General features: G+C 39.4%; 1 protein-coding gene across 1 annotated transcript in view; it reads left to right on the top strand.

The window, feature by feature from the left end:
* Positions 1 to 20,442, top strand: part of COL21A1 (collagen type XXI alpha 1 chain) — a 342,213-nt gene that overhangs the window by 295,630 nt on the left and 26,141 nt on the right. The window contains exons 17-21 of the mRNA XM_082251479.1: positions 342 to 395; positions 2,418 to 2,462; positions 2,568 to 2,621; positions 18,891 to 18,944; positions 19,057 to 19,110. Coding sequence (XP_082107605.1) covers positions 342 to 395; positions 2,418 to 2,462; positions 2,568 to 2,621; positions 18,891 to 18,944; positions 19,057 to 19,110 — 261 coding nt within the window. The remainder of the gene's footprint in view (positions 1 to 341; positions 396 to 2,417; positions 2,463 to 2,567; positions 2,622 to 18,890; positions 18,945 to 19,056; positions 19,111 to 20,442) is intronic.

Raw genomic sequence — 20,442 nt, 5'->3', positions numbered from 1 at the left:
TACAGTAGCAGTGCATTTTTTTAGCACTGATCACTGTATTGGTATCACTGGTCCCCAAAAGTGTCACTTAGTGTTATATTTGTCCACCGTAATGTCGCATAACTGTATCCCATAGTTTGTAGACGCTATAACTTTTGCGTAAACCAATCAATATATGCTTGTTATAACTTTCTTTACAAAAATAAGAACACATCTATAATACATTTCTAGTTTGCAGAATTTCAATTTTAAATTGTTAGAGAATCTTTTTGGTTGTGGGAAGAGTAGATTAGTCTCTTTTAGTGTTTTTTTTTTCCTACTTTCTCTATAATTTTGATCTAATTTATTGTGTATCTATCTAGGGAGAAGAAGGAAAGCCAGGTCCACCGGGAATGGAAGGTCACAGAGGATTGCCTGTAAACATTTATTTTAAAATTATTTAAACTATTTTTTGCATATTTAGTTTAACTGTTAAGATGATCTTTCACTTTTTGTATTCTTATCTCCATTTCTAATGCATAGGGCATTATAACGTCATTATAAGGTCATATTTATTATGCACTTATTAGAGACTAAAAAAATGTCTGCATACTATGTACAAATATGGAGACTGGTAAAGTAAATTCAAGGATCAACAAGTCAGATGCTTTGTGCACTGTTCCAAATCATTTGGCGGTGGGGGGATTATGGTGTGGGGTTATTTTTCAGGGGTTGGGCTTGGCCCTTTAGTTCCAGTGAAGGGAACTCTTAAGGCGTCAGCATACCAAGACATTTTGGACAATTTCAGGTTCCCAACTTTGTGGGAACAGTTTGGGGTTGGCCCTTCCTGATCCAACATGACTGTGCACTTCTCTCCTACAACAGTGCCTGACCTCAAAAAATGTGCTTCTGCAAGAATGGTCAAACATTCCCATAGACACACTCCTTAACCTCGTGGGACAGTCTTCAGAGAAGAGTTGAAGCTGGTATAGCTGAAAAGGGTGGGCAAACTCAATATTGAACCCTCATGGATCAGCAATCAACAACCTGATCAACAAGGAGATGTGTTGCACAGAGTGAGGCAAATGGTGGTCCCACGAGATACTGACTGGTTTTCTAACCCCCCCCCCCCCGGACCCTCCAATACAGTAAAACTGCACATTTTAGAGTGGTCTTTATTGTGGCCAGCCTAAGGCACACCTGTGCAATAATCATGCTTTCTAATCAGCATCTTGATATACCACACCTGTGAGGTGGATGGATTATCTCGGCAAAGGAGAAGTGCTCACTAACACAGATTTAGACAGATTTGTGAACAATCTTTGAAAGAAATAGGCCTTTTGTGTACATAGAAAAATATCTTTGAGTTCAGCTCATGAAAAATGCGGGCAAGAAGTGTTGTGTTTATAATTTTGCTCAGTGTATATTGTAACTCCAAAATTTCTGGCAGCCAGTTCAAAGCAAAATGATGGTGTAACTCACCAAGATATAGAGAAAACAATGATTTGTGGAGTTAGGAAGTAACTAAGAAAGTAATTACTGTGGAGCATAAGAGAATACCCACAACAGTCATTTCATTGTCGCATGCTTTTTTTTTATATTTGTTTCCTTTCATTTGTAAATTTTTTTGTCAGTATCTGCTAAGCTGATACTCTGTCTTTTTCATCTGCTGTGGCTGAAGGCTGTATCCCCAACATCTGCTTTAGCATTTTTGCACACACATTTGCTGTAACATCTTTTTCTCTGCTAACCATGGAACGCTTAGAATTTGTGTTAATTTGCCAAGGGCCTAGTTAGTTTGAACTCACTAATGCTGAAGCTGTTCAGCTCCACTTGGCACTAGTTGTTTAAAGTGTGCACTTAGGCCTCTTACCTAGAATGCCTATGTGCTTGCACCTGGGTGACGATAGCAAATGCATTCATATTTAGGGGAACACCTCCCTAATATTTGAAACACGTGAGGGGTTCCATGACACCACAACAAGCCATGCACCTAAATTGATGATTCCTGTCAGCTGTATGTTGCTGGGTTCTGTAGTATAATATATTTCAAACTTTGGAGCTAATGTTTGAACATTTTAAGGGCTTGAGCAAGCTCCTTCTAACTCCTAGTTCACCCTACTTCAAAAAAATTGTTCTACAACTTCTTAATGCGGTGTGCATATTTGTGCAAAATAACCAGATCTTCATATGGTCAAAACACTATGACAGGTGGCAGTGTAAACCAGAAACTTTTCCTGAACCTTTTTGTTGGGAAAGGCAAAAAAATCTCCCAAACTTCAATGCTATGCCACTATTTAATGGGGTAAGGTCTGCTTCCTGACAATACCATACGTTTGCATAAATACAAAAGACGATGCTTGTTTTACTCCAGGCACATAAACAATACTTTATAATATAATAATATGGGCATTGCTATGCAATAAATAAACCTAATTTTGAATTTTTCTCCCTTTCAGGGAATACCTGGAATTCCTGGAAGTGAAGGTTCAAGTGGAACAAAGGTACAGCATACTATCAAGTTTTTTTTTTTCTTTCCTTTTTTTTTTTTCAAGAAATTAAACCTATTGAATTAGATCTTCTGAAAAAAATATGGCTTAACTTTCTAGGGTGAAGCAGGATCTCAAGGAGAACCTGGTACAAGAGGACCTCCTGGAATTCCAGTAAGTTTAGCAACAATGACATGCACATGTTTAAAATATGTATATCATTAAAATATATTAAAAGACTGTTTCAGTAAAATTATAAAAAAATACTGGCAATAGATTGATAAATATGGCAAACTTTTCACATAGCATTCTTTGGGGACCTCACTTGCTATCAATCATCAGTCGCAATTCAATCCACTGAAAACAATTAATATTGGCAGACCAAAAAACAGAGTCTGTCAAATAAGCTTCTGGCATCAGAAGCAGAGAATTTGATTGACAGATATGAAAGCAAATAGTACGTGAAAAGCAGATGGACTATACCTGCAGTGACCCCTCCACAGTTTCAAACAGAGGATTTGAGGCAACAAAGAAGGCAGAGTCTGCTAACTGTTGATTTAGCTAGCTAAATATATATATATATATATATATATATATATATATATATATATATATTTATTTTTTTATGAGAAATACAGACAGAAATGTATCCATTATGCCATATCATCAGGGAGGTATGTGATAGGCCGCAAATGTATTCTGAAGCAGGACAACAACCCCAAATATGCGCCAATGTAATTAAGAACTATCTTCAGCGTAAAGAAGAACAAGGAGTCCTGAAAGTGATGATTTGGCTCCCACAGACGCCTGATCTCAACATCATCTAGCCTGCCTTAGATTACATGAAGAGAAAGAAGGATTTGGGGCAGCGTACATCCACATAGGAGCGGTGATAAGTTCTCCAAGATGTTTGGAACAATCTGCAAGTTCAAGTGTACCTAGAAGAATTTAATAATTTATGCTGTTTTGAAGGCAAGTGGTGGTGGTTTGGATTTCTCTTATGTTCATGCACTTTCTATTTTGGTAAAGTGATTCTGAAGGTTATCATTAAAAAAAAAACAAAAAAACAAAAAAACAAAAACCAAAACAAACAAACAAGCAGGTTATACTTACATGCAGCCCATATCCTCCTTCTATCCTTTTCGGGTCCTCCTCCAGTGGTCCTGGCTCCTTTCCCTTGCCGAGTGCCCCCAATAGCAAGCCTGTTGCTATGGGGGCATTCGAGCAGGCTCGCTCCCAAGCCACATTCCTATGAATGGCCAGTTTCAATTCACACACATAGCATGGCTTGGCCCTGCCCCTCCCACTCTCTTCTCATTGGCTCAATAGTTGTGATTGAAAGCAATCCCTAAGTGAAAATGTCCAAATTGGGCCCAATTAGCCATTTCCTGACTCGTTAGTGTTACAAGGTCTCAGGTTGAATGGTGAGCAGGTGTGTTAAATTTGGTGTTATCGCGCTCATGCTCTCATACTGGTCACTGGAAGTTCAACATAGCCCCCCATGGCAAAGAACTTTCTAAGGATCTGAAAAAAGAATTGTTGGTCTACACAAAGATGGCCTAGGCTATAAGAAGATTGTCAAGACCCTGAAACTGAGCTGCATTATGGTGGCCAAGACCAAAAAGCAGTTTAACAGGACAGGGTCCATTCAGAACAGGCCTCGCCATGGTTGACCAAAGGAGTTGAGTGCACGTGCGCAGCGTCATATCCAGACGGTGTCTTTGGGAAATAGACATATGAGTGCTGCCAGCATTGCTGCAGAGGTTGAAGGGGTGGGGGGTCACCCTGTCAGTGCTCAGACCATACGCCACACACTGCATCAAATTGGTCTGCATGGCTGTTGTCCCTCTTCTAAAGATGATGCACAAGAAAGCCCGTAAACAGTTTGCTGAAGACATGCAGACTAAGCACACGGATTACTGGAACCATGTCCTGTGCTCTGATGAGACCAAGATAAACGTATTTGGTTCAGATGGTGTCAAGCATGTGTGGCGGCAACCAGCTGAGAAGTAGAAAGACATGGTGGTGGGAGTGTCATGGTTTTGGGCTTCATGAGTGCTGCCGGCACTGGAGAGCTACAGTTCATTGAGGGAACCATGAATGCCAACACGTACTGTGACATACTGAAGCAGAGCATGATCCCCTCCCTCCAGAGACTGGGCCACAGGGCAGTATTCAAACATGATAACGACCCCAAGCACACCTCCAAGATGACCACTGCCTTGCTAAAAAAGCTTAGGGTAAAGGTAATGGACTGGCCAAGCATGTCTCCGGACCTAAACCCTATTTAGTATCTGTGGGGCATCCTCAAACGGAAAGTGGGGGAGCACAAGGTCTCTAACATCCACCAGCTCCATGATGTCGTCATGGAGGAGTGTAAGAGGACTCCGGTGGCAACCTGTGAAGCTCTGGTGAACTCCATGTAGAAGAGGGTTAAGGCAGTGCTGGAAAATAATGGTGGCCACACAAAATATTGACACTTTGGGCTCAATTTGGACATTTCGATTTAGGGGTGTACTCACTTTTGTTGCCAGTGGTTTAGACATTAATGGCTGTGTGTTGAGTTATTTTGAGGGGACAGCAAATTTACACTGTTATACAAGCTGTACACTCACTACTTTACATTGTAGCAAGATTTCATTTCTTCAATGTTGTCAAATGAAAACATATAATAAAATATTTACAAAAATGTGAGGGGTTTATTCACTTATGTGAGATACTGTATATAGCTAAATCAACAATTAGCAGACTGTTCCTGCTTTTTGCCTCAAATCATCTGGTTGAAACTTCAGACTAAACATTTCCTAAGATGTGATTTATTGCAATGAGTTATTGCCAGACTTATTCAGTTGTGAGTAGAAATTGCATCTCCAGCTATAAAACCTGTAACAGCCATTTTGTTAACAGATTGTAGGACATAGATATATTATACATGTGAAAATGAGCCTAAAGCGCCAATTGCAGGCTCAAAAACATATTATTATACGTTATATCATATTTATATGTCTAAATAAATATTATTTTACTCTGAAATGTGCAAAACAAGTAAAACTTTACAGTGCGTGCATTTTGTCCAAATCATCATTTTTATGCATACTGCCCAACTCCAAGCTGTATAAACTTGAATGCTTATTGGATTTAAGCATATCAGGTGCTGTGTATTTGTGTAATGAGAGTAGGTATGGCCTAAGGAGATCAACACCCTATATCAAGGTGTGCATAATCTATGGCAGCTTATTTTCTTCTGGCAAAATGGAAAAAAAGAGATTTAACTGACTCTGAAAAGTAAAAAATTGTAAAACGTCTTTCAGAAGGATGCAGCAATCTTGAAATTGCTAAGATATTGTGGTGTAATCACAAAAACATCAAAAGTTTTGTTGCAAATAGTCATTGAGAAAAAAATGCTATTTGCAGCGTACAACTGCACGTTGCAAAGTGCACAGTCTATTTGTCTTTAGTAAATTAACCCCAATGTCTTAAGGCCCCTATGCCAAGTACAGTGATAATGTCTACAAACAGAAATATGATGTGAAATGGGATCAGCACTGTCGCCCATTGTATTTCACCTGTACATGAAAGAGGTGGAAAGAAGAGTTTTGAACTCACTCAGGGAAAGAACAAAGAGTTTTGGTAACCATTTGAAGTAAAAGCCTTTAGTGAACACATAAACTCAATAGATAAAAACATTGTTTTCGGGGACATAATTTCAAATGATCATTTTGGACTGTAAATTATATGAAAAATTAGAAAAAAAGGTATGCAAACAAAAAATGGGGTTATCAGCTGCTACTGAAACTCCAACCTGGATAGAGTGATGTAAAATGAGAAAAAATGAGGTGCGCTTGATGTGAAATATTTACTGTCTAAAAAGTAAACTCTGAAGGTGTGTGAATATCCACAAAAATAAACACAAATGTAACACAACCAAATGTAACATATACAATTGCATAAATGAGTGAAAAGTCTCTTGTGAAGAAAACAGGAGAGTGGCAAATGCAAAACTCCCAAAAAAGTCCAAGGAACTAGTGCAAATAACTGTTCTTGATATTAAAGTACTCATAAACCAAGGTGCAGATGCTGAATACACAGATCTCTTGTGTCACCAAAATGTGGAGGAGGAAGAGGTACCCTTACCGACTGACAACTTGAGCATGCATAAATGATGTTATGAACCCATGGAATACAGCAAAGAATCTTCAGACTAACAAATCCTTCACTCCGTGCATAAATGTGAATGGACTCTTACCAGATGTTACATAAACAATCACTTAGATGAAGGATTAGAGATGGACGTCTAGATTCCGCCGCTGTCCAGGAATGGGCGTTCCTTTAAAGATCCTGCCTCCTTGATAGTAAGCCTAGAAACCTGGTCCCTAAGACAGCTTCCAAAAGGTGTCCGCAGGATAGCTCCCCATATGGCAAGAAAATATAGGCAGGCAATAGTGCATTATCTTCCTGATAAGAGAATTTATTAAGGAAACACACTTACATGAATTAAATGGAAATGGACAGGTGTAACAGATGTTCGCGGCCGCTCTGCAGTGCGGTCTGCTAGTAGTGATAGCGCGGCTTCTCATCCCGACGCGTTTCCCCTTACAAAGGCGTCCACTGGGATTGGAGTGTAAGCCGCGCCATCACCATCCGCTCTTTTGCAATGTCTGTGATTGAATTCAGCACTTTTGGTGTCGCAGGAGGTCAAACTGGAACTGGAAGTGACGCAAGAACATACACTTCCGGCGGTGTGCATCTCCTGTGAGGCTTCAAGACCCGGAAGATAAACATTATGCGTTCCGGTATTTTACTTCCTCTTAAGCGGCCATGGAAGTCCAGCACAAAATAGTGGCACACAAAACCACCACGGTAGTTGCATAAACAACCACAAGAGGTCGCAAGAAAAATTCTTGAATGAAACAGAAGGCACACCTAAGATCTTAAATAATGGGAAAAATTAAAAAAATTAAATTAAAAAATCGAAATATAATAAATTATATTCCGAAAAAATTTAAATAAGATTAATTAACTTTTAATGATTAATGCTTAAAAAATCATTACCCTAAACTTTGAAGTGCTGAAATCATTTAATGAAATTAATATATTGTATAGGACGTAGATAAAAAAGGCGCTGGTGATCTTTTATATTACTGGAATAAAACTTGTTCAGGGTAGCACGTGTATTAAATATGTATTACTAGTGTTAAAAGTGATTATTAGTGAATAAATTAATATAATTAAAGGTAATAGATATATTTTAAAGTGCACAACTCAAAATTAAAAAATATTTCTGTTGCTTATTAGTAGATAAATATATAAATAATTATATATATAAATAAATAAATATAATGTACATGCAACAAGCAAATCAATTATATAAATATATAGTATTCCATGCAACAAGCAAATAAAAGTGCTTATTAGTGCGTGCATAAAAAACTCATCAAATATAAACGGATATAGTCGTGCTCTCCAGTGAGAAATAATTATATAGCAAGTGTCTCTGCAATTCGTGCAACAAAAATATGCTCCTTAAAGTGCTTCAGGTGGTGGGGTGTGACACACGTGGCCTCTTACCAGCTTCCAATGAGTCACAATGACTCCCAACGCCTGTGATCCCTTTAATTGGGTGGATCAGACCTCTCCTCGATATCTTTTGGGTTGGATATCTGCTCCTACATTAGGCATGTATGGACCATATAGTCCGCATAAAGATAAACAAAAAAAGCCTCCAATAGTGAAATATTGTATGCTTTATTTGAAAATTACTAAAAAGGTATACAGTTGGTCCCTTACTATTAGTTGTGCCCTCCTGGCACTGGGCAATTCGGCAGTACACAAAATCTTTGAGTAGTGGGGAATCGTATCCGAGGATCTGCAGCTTCCTCTTAGCTTTCCTCTCACTGTGCTGTGTGCGGCGGTCGGCGAGCGTCCCTGCCTCTGCTACGAATGCCTGTGTGTTTGCTTCCGGGTTTGTCAGTAACCATGGATAGCTCAGTCGGTAGAGCATCAGACTTTTAATCTGAGGGTCCAGGGTTCAAGTCCCTGTTTGGGCGGTGGCTGTCACCTACCTGTGAGGTCTTTGAGCTGCTGATCAGACTGTCTTTAGTGGTTACTGACAAACCCGGAAGCAAGATTTATGGTTTATGAGCTCAAAGATTTTGTGTACTGCCGAATTGCCCAGTGCCAGGAGGGCACAACTAATAGTAAGGGACCAACTGTATACCTTTTTAGTAATTTTCAAATAAAGCATACAATATTTCACTATTGGAGGCTTTTTTTGTTTATCTTTATGCGGACTATATAGGTTAACCCTATTAAGAAACCTTCAATTCCGGTAATGTTCTGTAATATGAAAGGTTTTTTTCCTTGTAAAAAATGCAACACCTGCATGGAGTCCAAGACAACTAGGACCCAAACGTTCTCCTCCAATGCTACTGGAAAAACATACAAAATAAAAGATTTCATCTCATGCCACATGAAAGGCGTAGTTTACCTTTTGAGTTGCAGTTGTGGTTTCCAATATGTGGGTAGGACCATTCGCACTTTAAGCATTCCGGTCGGAGAACACATATCTAACATTAAAAAAGGTTTTGTAGGTCACAGCGTATCTCAACATTACGCTAAATTCCATCATCGCAATTCTGCCAATCTCCAAGTGGTTGCTATTGAAAAATATACTCCACACTGGAGAGGCAGTAACCTCAGGAGAACCATATCCAAAAGTGAGACCTTTTGGATACACCTTCTTAAGTGCTACCGACCTTTAGGTCTCAATATAGATTGGGACATTAACGCCCACATGAACAATTGTTAAACATCTACATTTTATTTTTTCTCCACTTTTAGATGTTTCACTTTATCATTATATATTTCCAATTTATTATTTACCTATTAATGTATGTATGTGTTTTCATACATTTATACATGCATATCTATATTCTCTATATGTTGTGAGCTTGAGTCTTCAGAGATAATCATTATGACCCAATCAATTTTTGCTCACATTATAGTCGTAACCTTTCAATAATTTAATTTAAATTTTTGATATATTGTATATTTTAGACAATGCATTTTTATATGTTTTATAGGATCGTGCATGTGTTTATTTGTTACACGCACTTTCTTGTTTCTATTCTCATATCCCAATATATTAATTTCAATGAATAATTTCAGCACTTCAAAGTTTAGGGTAGTGATTTTTTAAGCATTAATCATTAAAAGTTATTTAATCTTATTTTAATTTTTTTGGAATATAATTTATTATATTTCGATTATTTGGTTTTATTTTTTAAATTTTTCCCATTATTTAAGATCTTAGGTGTGCCTTCTGTTTCATTCAAGAATCTTTCTTGCGTCCTCTTGTGGTTGTTTATGCAACTACTGTGGTGGTTTTGTGTGCCACTATTGTGCTAGACTTCCATGGCCGCTTAAGAGGAAGTAAAATACCAGAACGCATAATGTTTATCTTCCGGGTCTTGAAACCTCACAGGAGATGCACACCGCTGGAAGTTTATGTTCTTGCGTCACTTCCGGTTCTGGGTTGACCTCCCACGACACCGGAAGTGCTGAATTCAATCACAGACATTACAAAAGAGCGGATGGTGATGGCGCGGCTTACACTCCAATCCCAGTGGACGCCTTTGTAAGGGGAAACGCGTCGGGTGAAGAAGCCACGCTATCACTACTCGCAGAGCGGCGCAAACATCTTTTACGCCTGTCCATTTCCATTTCATTCATGTAAGTGTGTTTTCTTAATAAATTCTCTTATCAAGAAGATAATGCACTATTGCCTGCCTATATTTTCCTACCATATGGGGAGCTATCCTGGGGACACCTTTTGGAAGCTGTCTTAGGGATGAGGTTTCTAGGCTTACTATCAAGGTGGCAGGATCTTTTGAGGAATGCCCATTCCTGGACAGCGGGGGTAATCTAGACGTCCATCTCTAATCCTTCATCTAAGTGATTGTTTATGTGACATCTGGTAAGAGTCCATTCACATTTATGCATGGGGTGAAGGATTTGCTAGTCTGAAGATTCTTTGCTCTATTCCATGGGTTCATAACATTATTTACATTTATGCATGCTCAAGTTGTCAGTCGGTAAGGGTACCTCTTCCTCCTCCACATTTTGGTGACAAGAGAGATCTGTGTATTCAGCATCTGCGCCTTGGTTTATGAGCACTTCAATATCAAGAACACTTATTTGCACTGGTTCCTTGGACTTTTTTGGGAGTTTTGCATTTGCCACTGTCCTGTTTTCTTCACAAGAGACTTTTCATTCATTTATGCCATTGTAAATTATATGTCAAGGAGAGGGCAACTTGGACATTAACTGCTTTAAGACCATCTACAGTACTTTTACTGTGTGCAGGTGGCACGGGCAAGCTGGGTCACGTACATGTGCTTGATCCAGCCTGTCACAGGATAGGGGCCTGCAGCACATTGCTCCCACAACCGCTGTGTCCGGATACAGGTACCTGGTTGCTTTTGCTACGCAATCACATGATCACAATGTCATCAAAGCTGTTATGAATCAATTTCATTCATAAAAGCTGTGAGTGCTATAGTGATGCTGTGATTGGCTATCACATGGTATGGTTAATTGCAACACTCTGTTAGCTATAGCCAATCACTAGTAATCACAGCTGTTATGGATATAGCCCATTCACGACAGTTCAAAACATTGCTGTTACAGTGATAATCACTATGACAGCAATCAAAGTGTTAAAAAATCCCCAATCACCCCCCCCCCCCCAGAGTAGTACAGTGTCACTATAGTGACACTTAACTACTCTGATGAAAGTATATAAAAAAAAAAAAATTGTAGAAAAAAATGTAAAACCTTTCAATAAAAAAAAATGTATTTGATGACTATCACCAGTCAGTATCCCTGATAACCGCCACCCCAGTCGTATGATGACGCTGTATTGCACTGATGACAGATAGATGTATACTGTAAATTCCATTCAACATATTTGATAACATATAGATGCTAAACAGGGTCTAGTGGGGAAGGGAGTGGGAGGAGGGACGGAAGGGAGGAAGGAAGGAAAGAAGGAAGGAAGGAAGACTGTCCTGGAATTTTAAGGGCCTCTATAAATGAGATCAGTATATCATATACATCATTATACATATATATATATATATATATATATAAATATATAAATTGTTGACATTGTTGCAGATTTATTAAAAAAGAAAAACTGAAATATCACATGGTCCTAAGTATTCAAACCCTTTGCTCAGTATTTAGTAGAAGCCCCTTTTTGATCTAATACAGCCAGGAGTCTTTTTGGGAAAGATGCAACAAGTCTTTCACACCTGGATTTGGGGATCCTCTGCCATTCCTCCTTGCAGATCCTCTCCAGTTCTGTCAGGTTGGATGGTAAACGTTGGTGGACAGCCATTTTTAGGTCTCTCCAGAGATGCTCAATTGGGTTTAAGTCAGGGCTCTGGCTGGGCCATTCAAGAACAGTCACGGAGTTGTTGTGAAGCCACTCCTTCATTATTTTAGCTGTGTGCTTAGGGTCATTGTCTTGTTGGAAGGTAAACCTTCGGCCCAGTCTGAGGTCCAGAGCACTCTCGATTGCAACCAGTCGTCCTGTCCCTGCAGCTGAAAAACACCCCCACAGCTGTAACGCTCCTGCGTTTTTATATGGTGTGGATTTTCAGCTGCAGAAATAGTTCCACGTCAGTAGTCATGTAAGAGATATGCTGAGATACCATTCCTAACCTCAATGACTCATCATGTGTGGAAGGTCTTATTTCAGCCAGTAAATACACACAATTAGCAAGCTGGTTCCTAGAGTGACTTTATGTATGTGGTAACACAATGATGAAGGTTGAGGGATAGGTTGAGTGGAGGTGGTAGGTGATAGACACTTGAAGGTGAGACAGTAGCAGATGGATGCAGGAAGGTTTAGCAATGTTGTATGATAGCAGATGATAGAATAGCAGGTGGACATACAAAAGAGATCAACCCAGTGCAGAAAAGTAGCAGTAGTCTCAAGAGCTAGCAATCTAGTTATGCAGATGTGATAAACAGTCTTTACTATGCAGAGCTAGATAGTGTAAGCTTAGTATAAGTTTATAGAGAATTCCCCTGCGGGGTACTTAGCACTATTAGAGATACAGCCGAAGGGTGGTTCAGGAGAGGCGGATGATCCAGTAGCGGGATACAGGGATCAGCGCAGCGAGGTTCCGTCAGCGAAGTAAGCTTGCAAGCATGGAAGCTTCAAGCAAGGTTAGCATCCAGGTAAGGGTGTTTGAACGAACACATGTGAGTGAGAACCGACGCCTTAAATAGCCATCTAGTCCGGCGCTGAGTGATGACAGCTCCAGTCTTAAAGGTGTATGCGCACCTTTCCAAAAGTAAATGGTGGGGCGCATACACTTGTGGAAAGTGTAATTTAGGGTACCAAAGGTACCGGAACATTACAACAGCATGATGCTGCCACCACCATGCTTCGCTGTTGGGACTGTATTGGACAGGTGATGAGCAGTGCCTGGTTTTCTCCACACATACCGCTTAGAATTAAGGCCAAAAAGTTCTATTTTGGTCTCATCAGACCAGAGAATCTTATTTCTCACCATCTTGGAGTCCTTCAGGTGTTTTTTAGCAAACTCCATGCAGGCTTTCATGTGTCTTACACTGAGGAGAGGCTTCCCTCGGGCCACTCTGCCATAAAGCCCTGACTGGTGGAGGGCTGCAGTGATAGTTGACTTTCTACAACTTTCTCCCATCTCCTGACTGCATCTCTGGAGCTCAGCCACAGTGATCTTTGGGTTCTTCTTTACCTCTCTCACCAAGGCTCTTCTCCCCCGATAGCTCAGTTTGGCCGGACGGCCAGCTCTAGGAAGGGTTCTGGTCGTCCCAAACGTCTTCCATTTGAGGATTATGGAGGCCACTGTGCTCTTAGGAACCTTAAGTGCAGCAGAAATCTTTTTGTAACCTTGGCCAGATGTGTGCCTTGCCACAATTCTGTCTCTGAGCTCTTCAGGCAGTTCCTTTGACCTCATGATTCTCATTTGCTCTGACATGCATTATGATCTGGAAGGTCTTATATAGACAGGTGTGTGGCTTTCCTAATCAAGTCCAATCAGTATAATCAAACACAGCTGGACTCAAATGAAGGTGTAGAACCATCTCAAGGATGATCAGAAGAAATGGAAAGCACCTGAGTTAAATATATGAGTGTCACAGCAAAGGGTCTGAATACTTAGGAAGAAGAATGAACTTAAATGATTTTAGCAAATGGCTGCAATATAACAAAGAGTGAAAAATTTAAGGGGGTCTGAATACTTTCCGTACCCACTGTATATAATATATATATAAATATATATATATATACATATACAGTACATACATAGTGTACATATACATCAGTATATCAGGATTGATCAATTTTTAAAAATATATACAGTAGTTTTAGACACTATAACTTTCACACTAACCAAATAATAGACACTTACTGGGATTTTTTTTCCAAAGACATGTAGCCGAATACATATGGTTCTAAATTTAGAACCATATGTAATGTTGTCCAACAGAATAAGAAGCAGAGGACACAGGCAAAAAAGTTATTCTCCATGTGGCTAGAGTGTCAGAAAAACTCAGAAGAATTATTTGCAAACATTGCATAATTACTGTAAGTTTTTTTTTTTTTTTAAGTCAAGCAACACATAGAAGCTATTGCATTTGAAGGACTCAAAGCCTAACACATGAGAAGAAACCTGGTATATGCAATACAGTAAAGTGAGGGATTTAAAGACATGTATATTGAGACAAAAAAACCTCAACAAATGGACAAACTCCTACATGGCAGGACTCAACAGTCTTTCTTCACCTTAAATTGTACAGTACTTCATGGCAAAACAAAGACATATTGAGCACATCTGTGTAAATCATGCACATGTCCCCATGTTTTGTTCCTGCTGCAATTATAGAAAAACACCAGTTCATCTGCAAGAAATCCAGCATGCAACTAACTTGACAGAAACCGACAACAGTGCCTTTGCTGCACTGAATTTTGAACCAGCAATGTCAACCCTGCCTGCTGGACTACAGAACTCTGCATTTCCCCACTCCTCGGTGTCCCTCTGCACATGCATGCATTATTTCTTTCTCAGAAAAATGAAGGTGTTCCTTTTTACTCCCAAGAGCCTGCCCACACCGTATGTAGGGAACCAGCTCTTCTGCTTCAAAATGTTAAAAGCCTGGTAGTTTTGCCACAGAGAGGAATAAAAGATGCCTCTTGCTATAGAAACAAAGTAAAAGAAAAATGTGGGACATGTTCTATAGGGGGAGAGGGAGATTTGAGGGAAATGTTTCAAAAGTATATTAAAGCAGTTCTTTGCATGAATAGCAGCAGTTGGCTAAATATAGCTAAATCTGTTATGTAATGCAAATTCCAGGCAGGTAGTGCCGTGGTTGGGTTTCAAACCGATGACCCTAGTGCTTCTAGGTGGAAATGCTAATCACTTAACCAGAGGTGTAACTAGAAGCTTCAGGGCCCCGGTGCATGAACCATGAAGGGCCCCCCTGACCACTGGCCGGGACCCTTTCCTTCAAGCCTGGGGCTCTTCCCACTGATCTTGGGGCCCAGAGACAGCAGAACACAAGTGAACTGGATAGGAGGAGTGGCGGGGAGGGGCAGCATACAGAGGAACCAATCTCCTCCATTTTCCTCCTGCAGCTACAGGAGGAAAAAGGAGGACAGTGATTTCTCTACATTCTGCCCCTCCACCCCTCCTATCCAGGTATACAGGGGAGCTGCACTGGCCCCCTGGAGCATGGGGCCCGGTTGCAATTGCAACCCCTATAGTTACGCCTCTGCACTTAACCACAGTGCTGCCCTGTAATGACTTAACTTAGATGAGTTATTCTTGTGGCTGTAAATGCTGCTGGACTATGTTTCTGACACTCATTAGAAATGAGGAAGCTACCTGAATGAATGGGGAAATGCCTTCGACATTACAGAACAGATTTAGCTATATGTAGCCAACTGCTGCTATCTATGCAAAGAACTGCTTTATTATACTTTTGAAACACCTCTGAAGCAGTAAATTACTGCAGACTACAAATGCAAGGAGGGTTTTTGTAAAAGCCACTGAACTTAGGTCTAAGCAAACTTTCTAAATAAGACAGGAATATGTTGTTTTCTTGAATTTGTCATTTGTGTATTGCTTCTAGATCTGTGCAGCAATCCAGTGAGTCCTTGCCTCTGTGCAGGAGCTTTCAGTATTAGGACCAGTCATTGTTGCTCTTAATCTGTGTGCAGGGTGACTGGGCATGCTTTGCCCCTTTACTGTAGTTTTCTGTGAGCAGTCTGCAGTGGATGGACCTGTTGGGTCCCTCCCACGCTCTGCTCTCTGCACAAACTAGGTGCATTACCATGATGATGTCACCACTACTTTTACAAGGTATCAGCTGGGTTTACCAAGACAAATAGTGCACACACAGTGGATTTATAGCATATGTGATAATTGAGCAATATGCTTATATGAATGTTTTGTGTCCAGAGTTTAGCTTTAAATATGCGTTAATGGTTTTATAGCTTGACAAATTTAATTTATTCAGTGCTTCTACATTTTCATATTATAGTACTTTAATAAGTACAACTGAAGCTCTAAATATCCTATACCCTTATTTAGCAGCTGTTGCTATTGTTGGATAGGAAAAGTAGATCGAAATAGCAATACGAATAACTACATTAAATCCAGATGGAACAAGACATGGGGAATTCCCTTTTGGAAATTTTGACTTTGGAATAAATGTTTTCTATTCCAAATTATTCTTGGAAGTAACAGGCTAGGCTCTAAAGAGAAACAACTAAAGTGTTTATAGATGTCCTAACAAAGAGTGTCTCTGGAAGATGCAGTATATGGAAAACCTAAAAAAAAAAAGTGCATGTGTGTATATACCTGTGTGTGTGTATATATATATATATATATATATATATATATATATATATATATATATATATACATACATACAGTATCTCACAAAAGTGAATACACCCCTCACATTTTTTAAATATTTTATTATATCTTTACAAGTGACAACACTGAAGAAATTACAGTTTGCTACAATGTAAAGTAGTGAGTGTACAGCTTGTATAACAGTGTAAATTTGCTGTTCCCTCAAAATAACTCAAAACACAGCCATTAATGTCTAAACCACTGGCAACAAAAGTGAGTACACCCCTAAGTGAAAACGTCCAAATTAGGTCCAATTAGCCATTTTTCCTCCCCGATGTCATGTGACTTGTTAGTGTTACAAGGTCTCAGGTGTGATTGGGGAGCAGATGTGTTAAATTTGGTGTTATCACTCTCATTCTCTCATACTGGTCACTGGAAGTTCAACATGGCACCTCATGCAAAGAACTCTCTGATGATTTGAAAAAAAAAATTTGCTCTACATAAAGATAGCCTGGCCAAATGATGGCAAACCCTGGCACCCCAGATGTTTTGAAACTACATTTCCCATGATGTCCATGCACTCTGCAGTTTAGTTTCATGGGAAATATAGTTCCAAAACATCTGGGGTGTCAAGGTTCGCCATCACTGGCCTAGGCTATAGGAAGATTGCCAAGACCCTGAAACTGAGCTGCAGCACGGTGGCAAAGACCATACAGCGGTTTAACAGGACAAGTTCCACTCAGAGCGGGCCTCGCAACGGTCAACCAAAGAGGTTGAGTGCACATGCTCAGCGTCATATCCAGAGATTGTCTTTGGGAACTAGATGTATGAGTGCTGCCAGCATTGCTGCATAGGTTGAAGGGGCGGGGGATCAGCCTGTCAGGGTTCAGACCATACACCGCACATTGCATCAAATTGGTCTGCATGGCTGTAGTCCCAGAAGGAAGCCTCTTCTAAAGATGATGCACAAGAAAGCCCGCAAACAGTTTGCTCAAGACAAGCAGATTAAGGACATGGATTACTGGAACCATGTCCTATTTAGTATCTGTGGGGCATTCTCAAACATAAGGTAGAGAAGTGCAAGGTCTCCAACATCCACCAGCTCTGTGATGTTGTCATGGAGGAGTGGAAGAAGACTCCAGTGGCAACCTGTGAAGCTCTGGTGAACTCCATGCCCAAGAGGGTTAAGGCAGTGCTGGAAAATAATGGTGGCCACACAAAATATTGACACTTTGGGCCCAATTTTGACATATTTACTTAGGGGTGTACTCACTTGTGTTGCCAGCGGTTTAGACATTAATGGCTGTGTGTTGAGTTATTTTGAGGGGACAGAAAATTTACACTGTTATACAAGCTGTACACTCACTACTTTATATTGTAGCAAAGTGTCATGTCTTCAGTGTTGTCATATGAAAAGATACAAGTGTGAGGGGTGTACTCACTTTTGTGAGATACTGTGTGTATATATATATATATATATATATATACACATATATAATTTAATGTTGCCTGTGTGCCTATATATAAAAAACTCTATATATATTTACTAAATAAAATTAAAAACATGTATGACTTCAATCTGAAGTACTTTAAGCCACATCAATTTGTCTATTAAAAACATGTATGACTTCAATCTGAAGTACTTTAAGCCACATCAATTTGTCTATGTTGCTTATCTTTGAGCGTCTCACATCTGCTTGTTATCAGTGAATACATTGAAAATGGTTATTTCATCATTATAATAGACATTCTTTAGAATAAGAAAATAGTGATTTAGTTATCAGTACCTACTGAATAGGAGGAATAACTTATTAAAATAGATTAACAAAAAAAGCCCAACTCCAGGCAAATTAGTTTATTTTGATTTGGGTAACGCAGGTAAAGGTTAGAACCTCTATCAGGTTTTTTATTACCAAATATGTGCCTGTAAAAGAGAGGGGGTCAGAGACAAAAATTAAAACACATTTCCAAAAATGTTATATCAATCCAAAACTAAAGAAAATATTTTGACCAGAGCGAGCAGCATTATATTTAAGTGTTTTTACTCCATGTAGGACCTCTATCAGACTTATTCAATAAAAATATACAAATAGCACAACCCTAGATGCAAAATAGAGTGCCAATACTATGCAACCAGAATCAGTCTGGTGCAGGTCTGAATGTAAGTTAGTTCCGATTGATTGTTGTGGTTAACTGCACTTAATTCCTTACACAGTTCACTAAACAGGCCTCTCTGTCTCCTAGACCCCTGTTTTTTACCAGGACTGTGGCTTGCAGTTCTAGATTTTACTTGCATTGCCACCTGTTGTTAAAATATAGACTGGCTCATGTAATAATAAAATACAATAGACCCCTGCTAGAACCATTGTATCCGGAAGTTGAGACACAGCAGAGAACTGTTTTTAATCAAAAATATATATTTTTTTACCATTTTAGTTTATTGTTGTGGCTAAGTGTTACGTAAAACCAACTAAGATAATATGGGATTTTGCTAGATGACTTTAAACTCACCTTTTATTACTATAATTAGGGAATACCTGGACCAGAAGGCTTACCTGGAACATCAGGAATGCCTGGGCAAAAGGTAATGAACCTTTATTCATTTCTCAGCTTTTAGCTTAAATATGTAATTTTATATGACATTTCAAAATAAATTAGACAGTTACATAGACAAAAATAATCAGATTTCCTTATAGGGAAATAAAGGTGATTCTGGAGTACAAGGCAAACAAGGATTAGCAGGAGCAAAGGTAAGTTGAAAAGCATTGCATACATGAGAGTCTATATTTGCTATTATATAATTTCGATTTGTGTACTTCAAAAGGTCTTGACAAATAACTCAATGCTATTTAAAGTGAGCCTGTGAGAATAAACTACAGAGGTTCCCAATGCTGATCTCTCCTTCTAAAAGTACCAGCTGATTAGTTAGTTCACTTAGAAAGTAAATAGGGTGAAGTTGGAGTTGGAGTTGAATTCTAACTACCATCTGACCTCAGTGGTTGCATGCTTTTTCAGTCACTCAAATAATATTGAATGCAGAGTCAGGCAGGCCCTCAGAATTTTCTGAAGTTCACCAACGGCAGCCTTCATATTCATTTCAGTACTGTTTTGGGATTATTTCTCATTTAAAGATAATGGGTAGAGCCATGCAAATGTATACATTATGCCCTGTGGCCATTTATAAACATAGAAACAACCCAATACTATAGAGCCATTTATTCAAAACTGCATACTTGTTGTCTATTGTCAGTGCAGTACATAGAAACCATGACATTTATGGAGTTTTGGGACCTGTAAGGAAGTATAACCAGATGAGGGTGAGGTGGGCTAAAAGAAAAGACTTAAGCCCCGTACACACGATCAGATTATCGAACGATCTGTCGTCCATTTTTTGTGGCATGCTAGTCTTATGTGGAAAGTGAAGAGGTTATTTTCATACCAATTTTCCTGTACGACAGAATTCTACTTCAGAAGTGATGTCATGTGTTGGATTGTTTTGTATGTGTTCTTTCGTCTCTGAGCATGCCTAGTCTTGCTCCTAAGATTTTTTTCCGTCGAAAACTGTACTAATGAGACAAAAATCGGACGTTGTGTTGACGGACGATAAAAATGTTATAGCCTGCACATCAGGATTTTTTCGGCCGAAAAGTCGGAGTCGGCTGTCGAAAGCACCATACTAACAATCCGAAAATCGGCAGATCGGTCGTCGGACGATATTTCCCTTCAGATTTTCTTATCGTGTGTACGGGCCTTTACAATCATAATAGACTGAATTTCTGGTAATCAGTCATAAGCCAGCTGGAACCCATGGGTTCACCCTATTTAATGTGCAATAAATAGGCATTTTTTGAAGTTCTGGAAGACTTGTGTACTGTTGAGGCATGAAACTGCGGTGTTCTATGTACTCCCAAATAACATCAGGTGTAGTAGAAATATGGGCATACAGTAGTTTAGATAGCAGTGGTTCAATAATATTTAAGGTTCTACTCCTACATAATGTAGCTTGGATACACATGCTAGCATTGTTACGGCTTTGGACAATGCACTGCGAACTGCAACACGTGAGACCAACCTGTTCTGTT

This window comes from Pelophylax lessonae (assembly GCF_965119305.1).
Source record: "Pelophylax lessonae genome assembly, chromosome: 3".
In the NCBI taxonomy this organism is placed as follows: Eukaryota; Metazoa; Chordata; class Amphibia; order Anura; family Ranidae; genus Pelophylax; species Pelophylax lessonae.
This window is presented reverse-complemented; position numbering and strand designations above follow the sequence as displayed.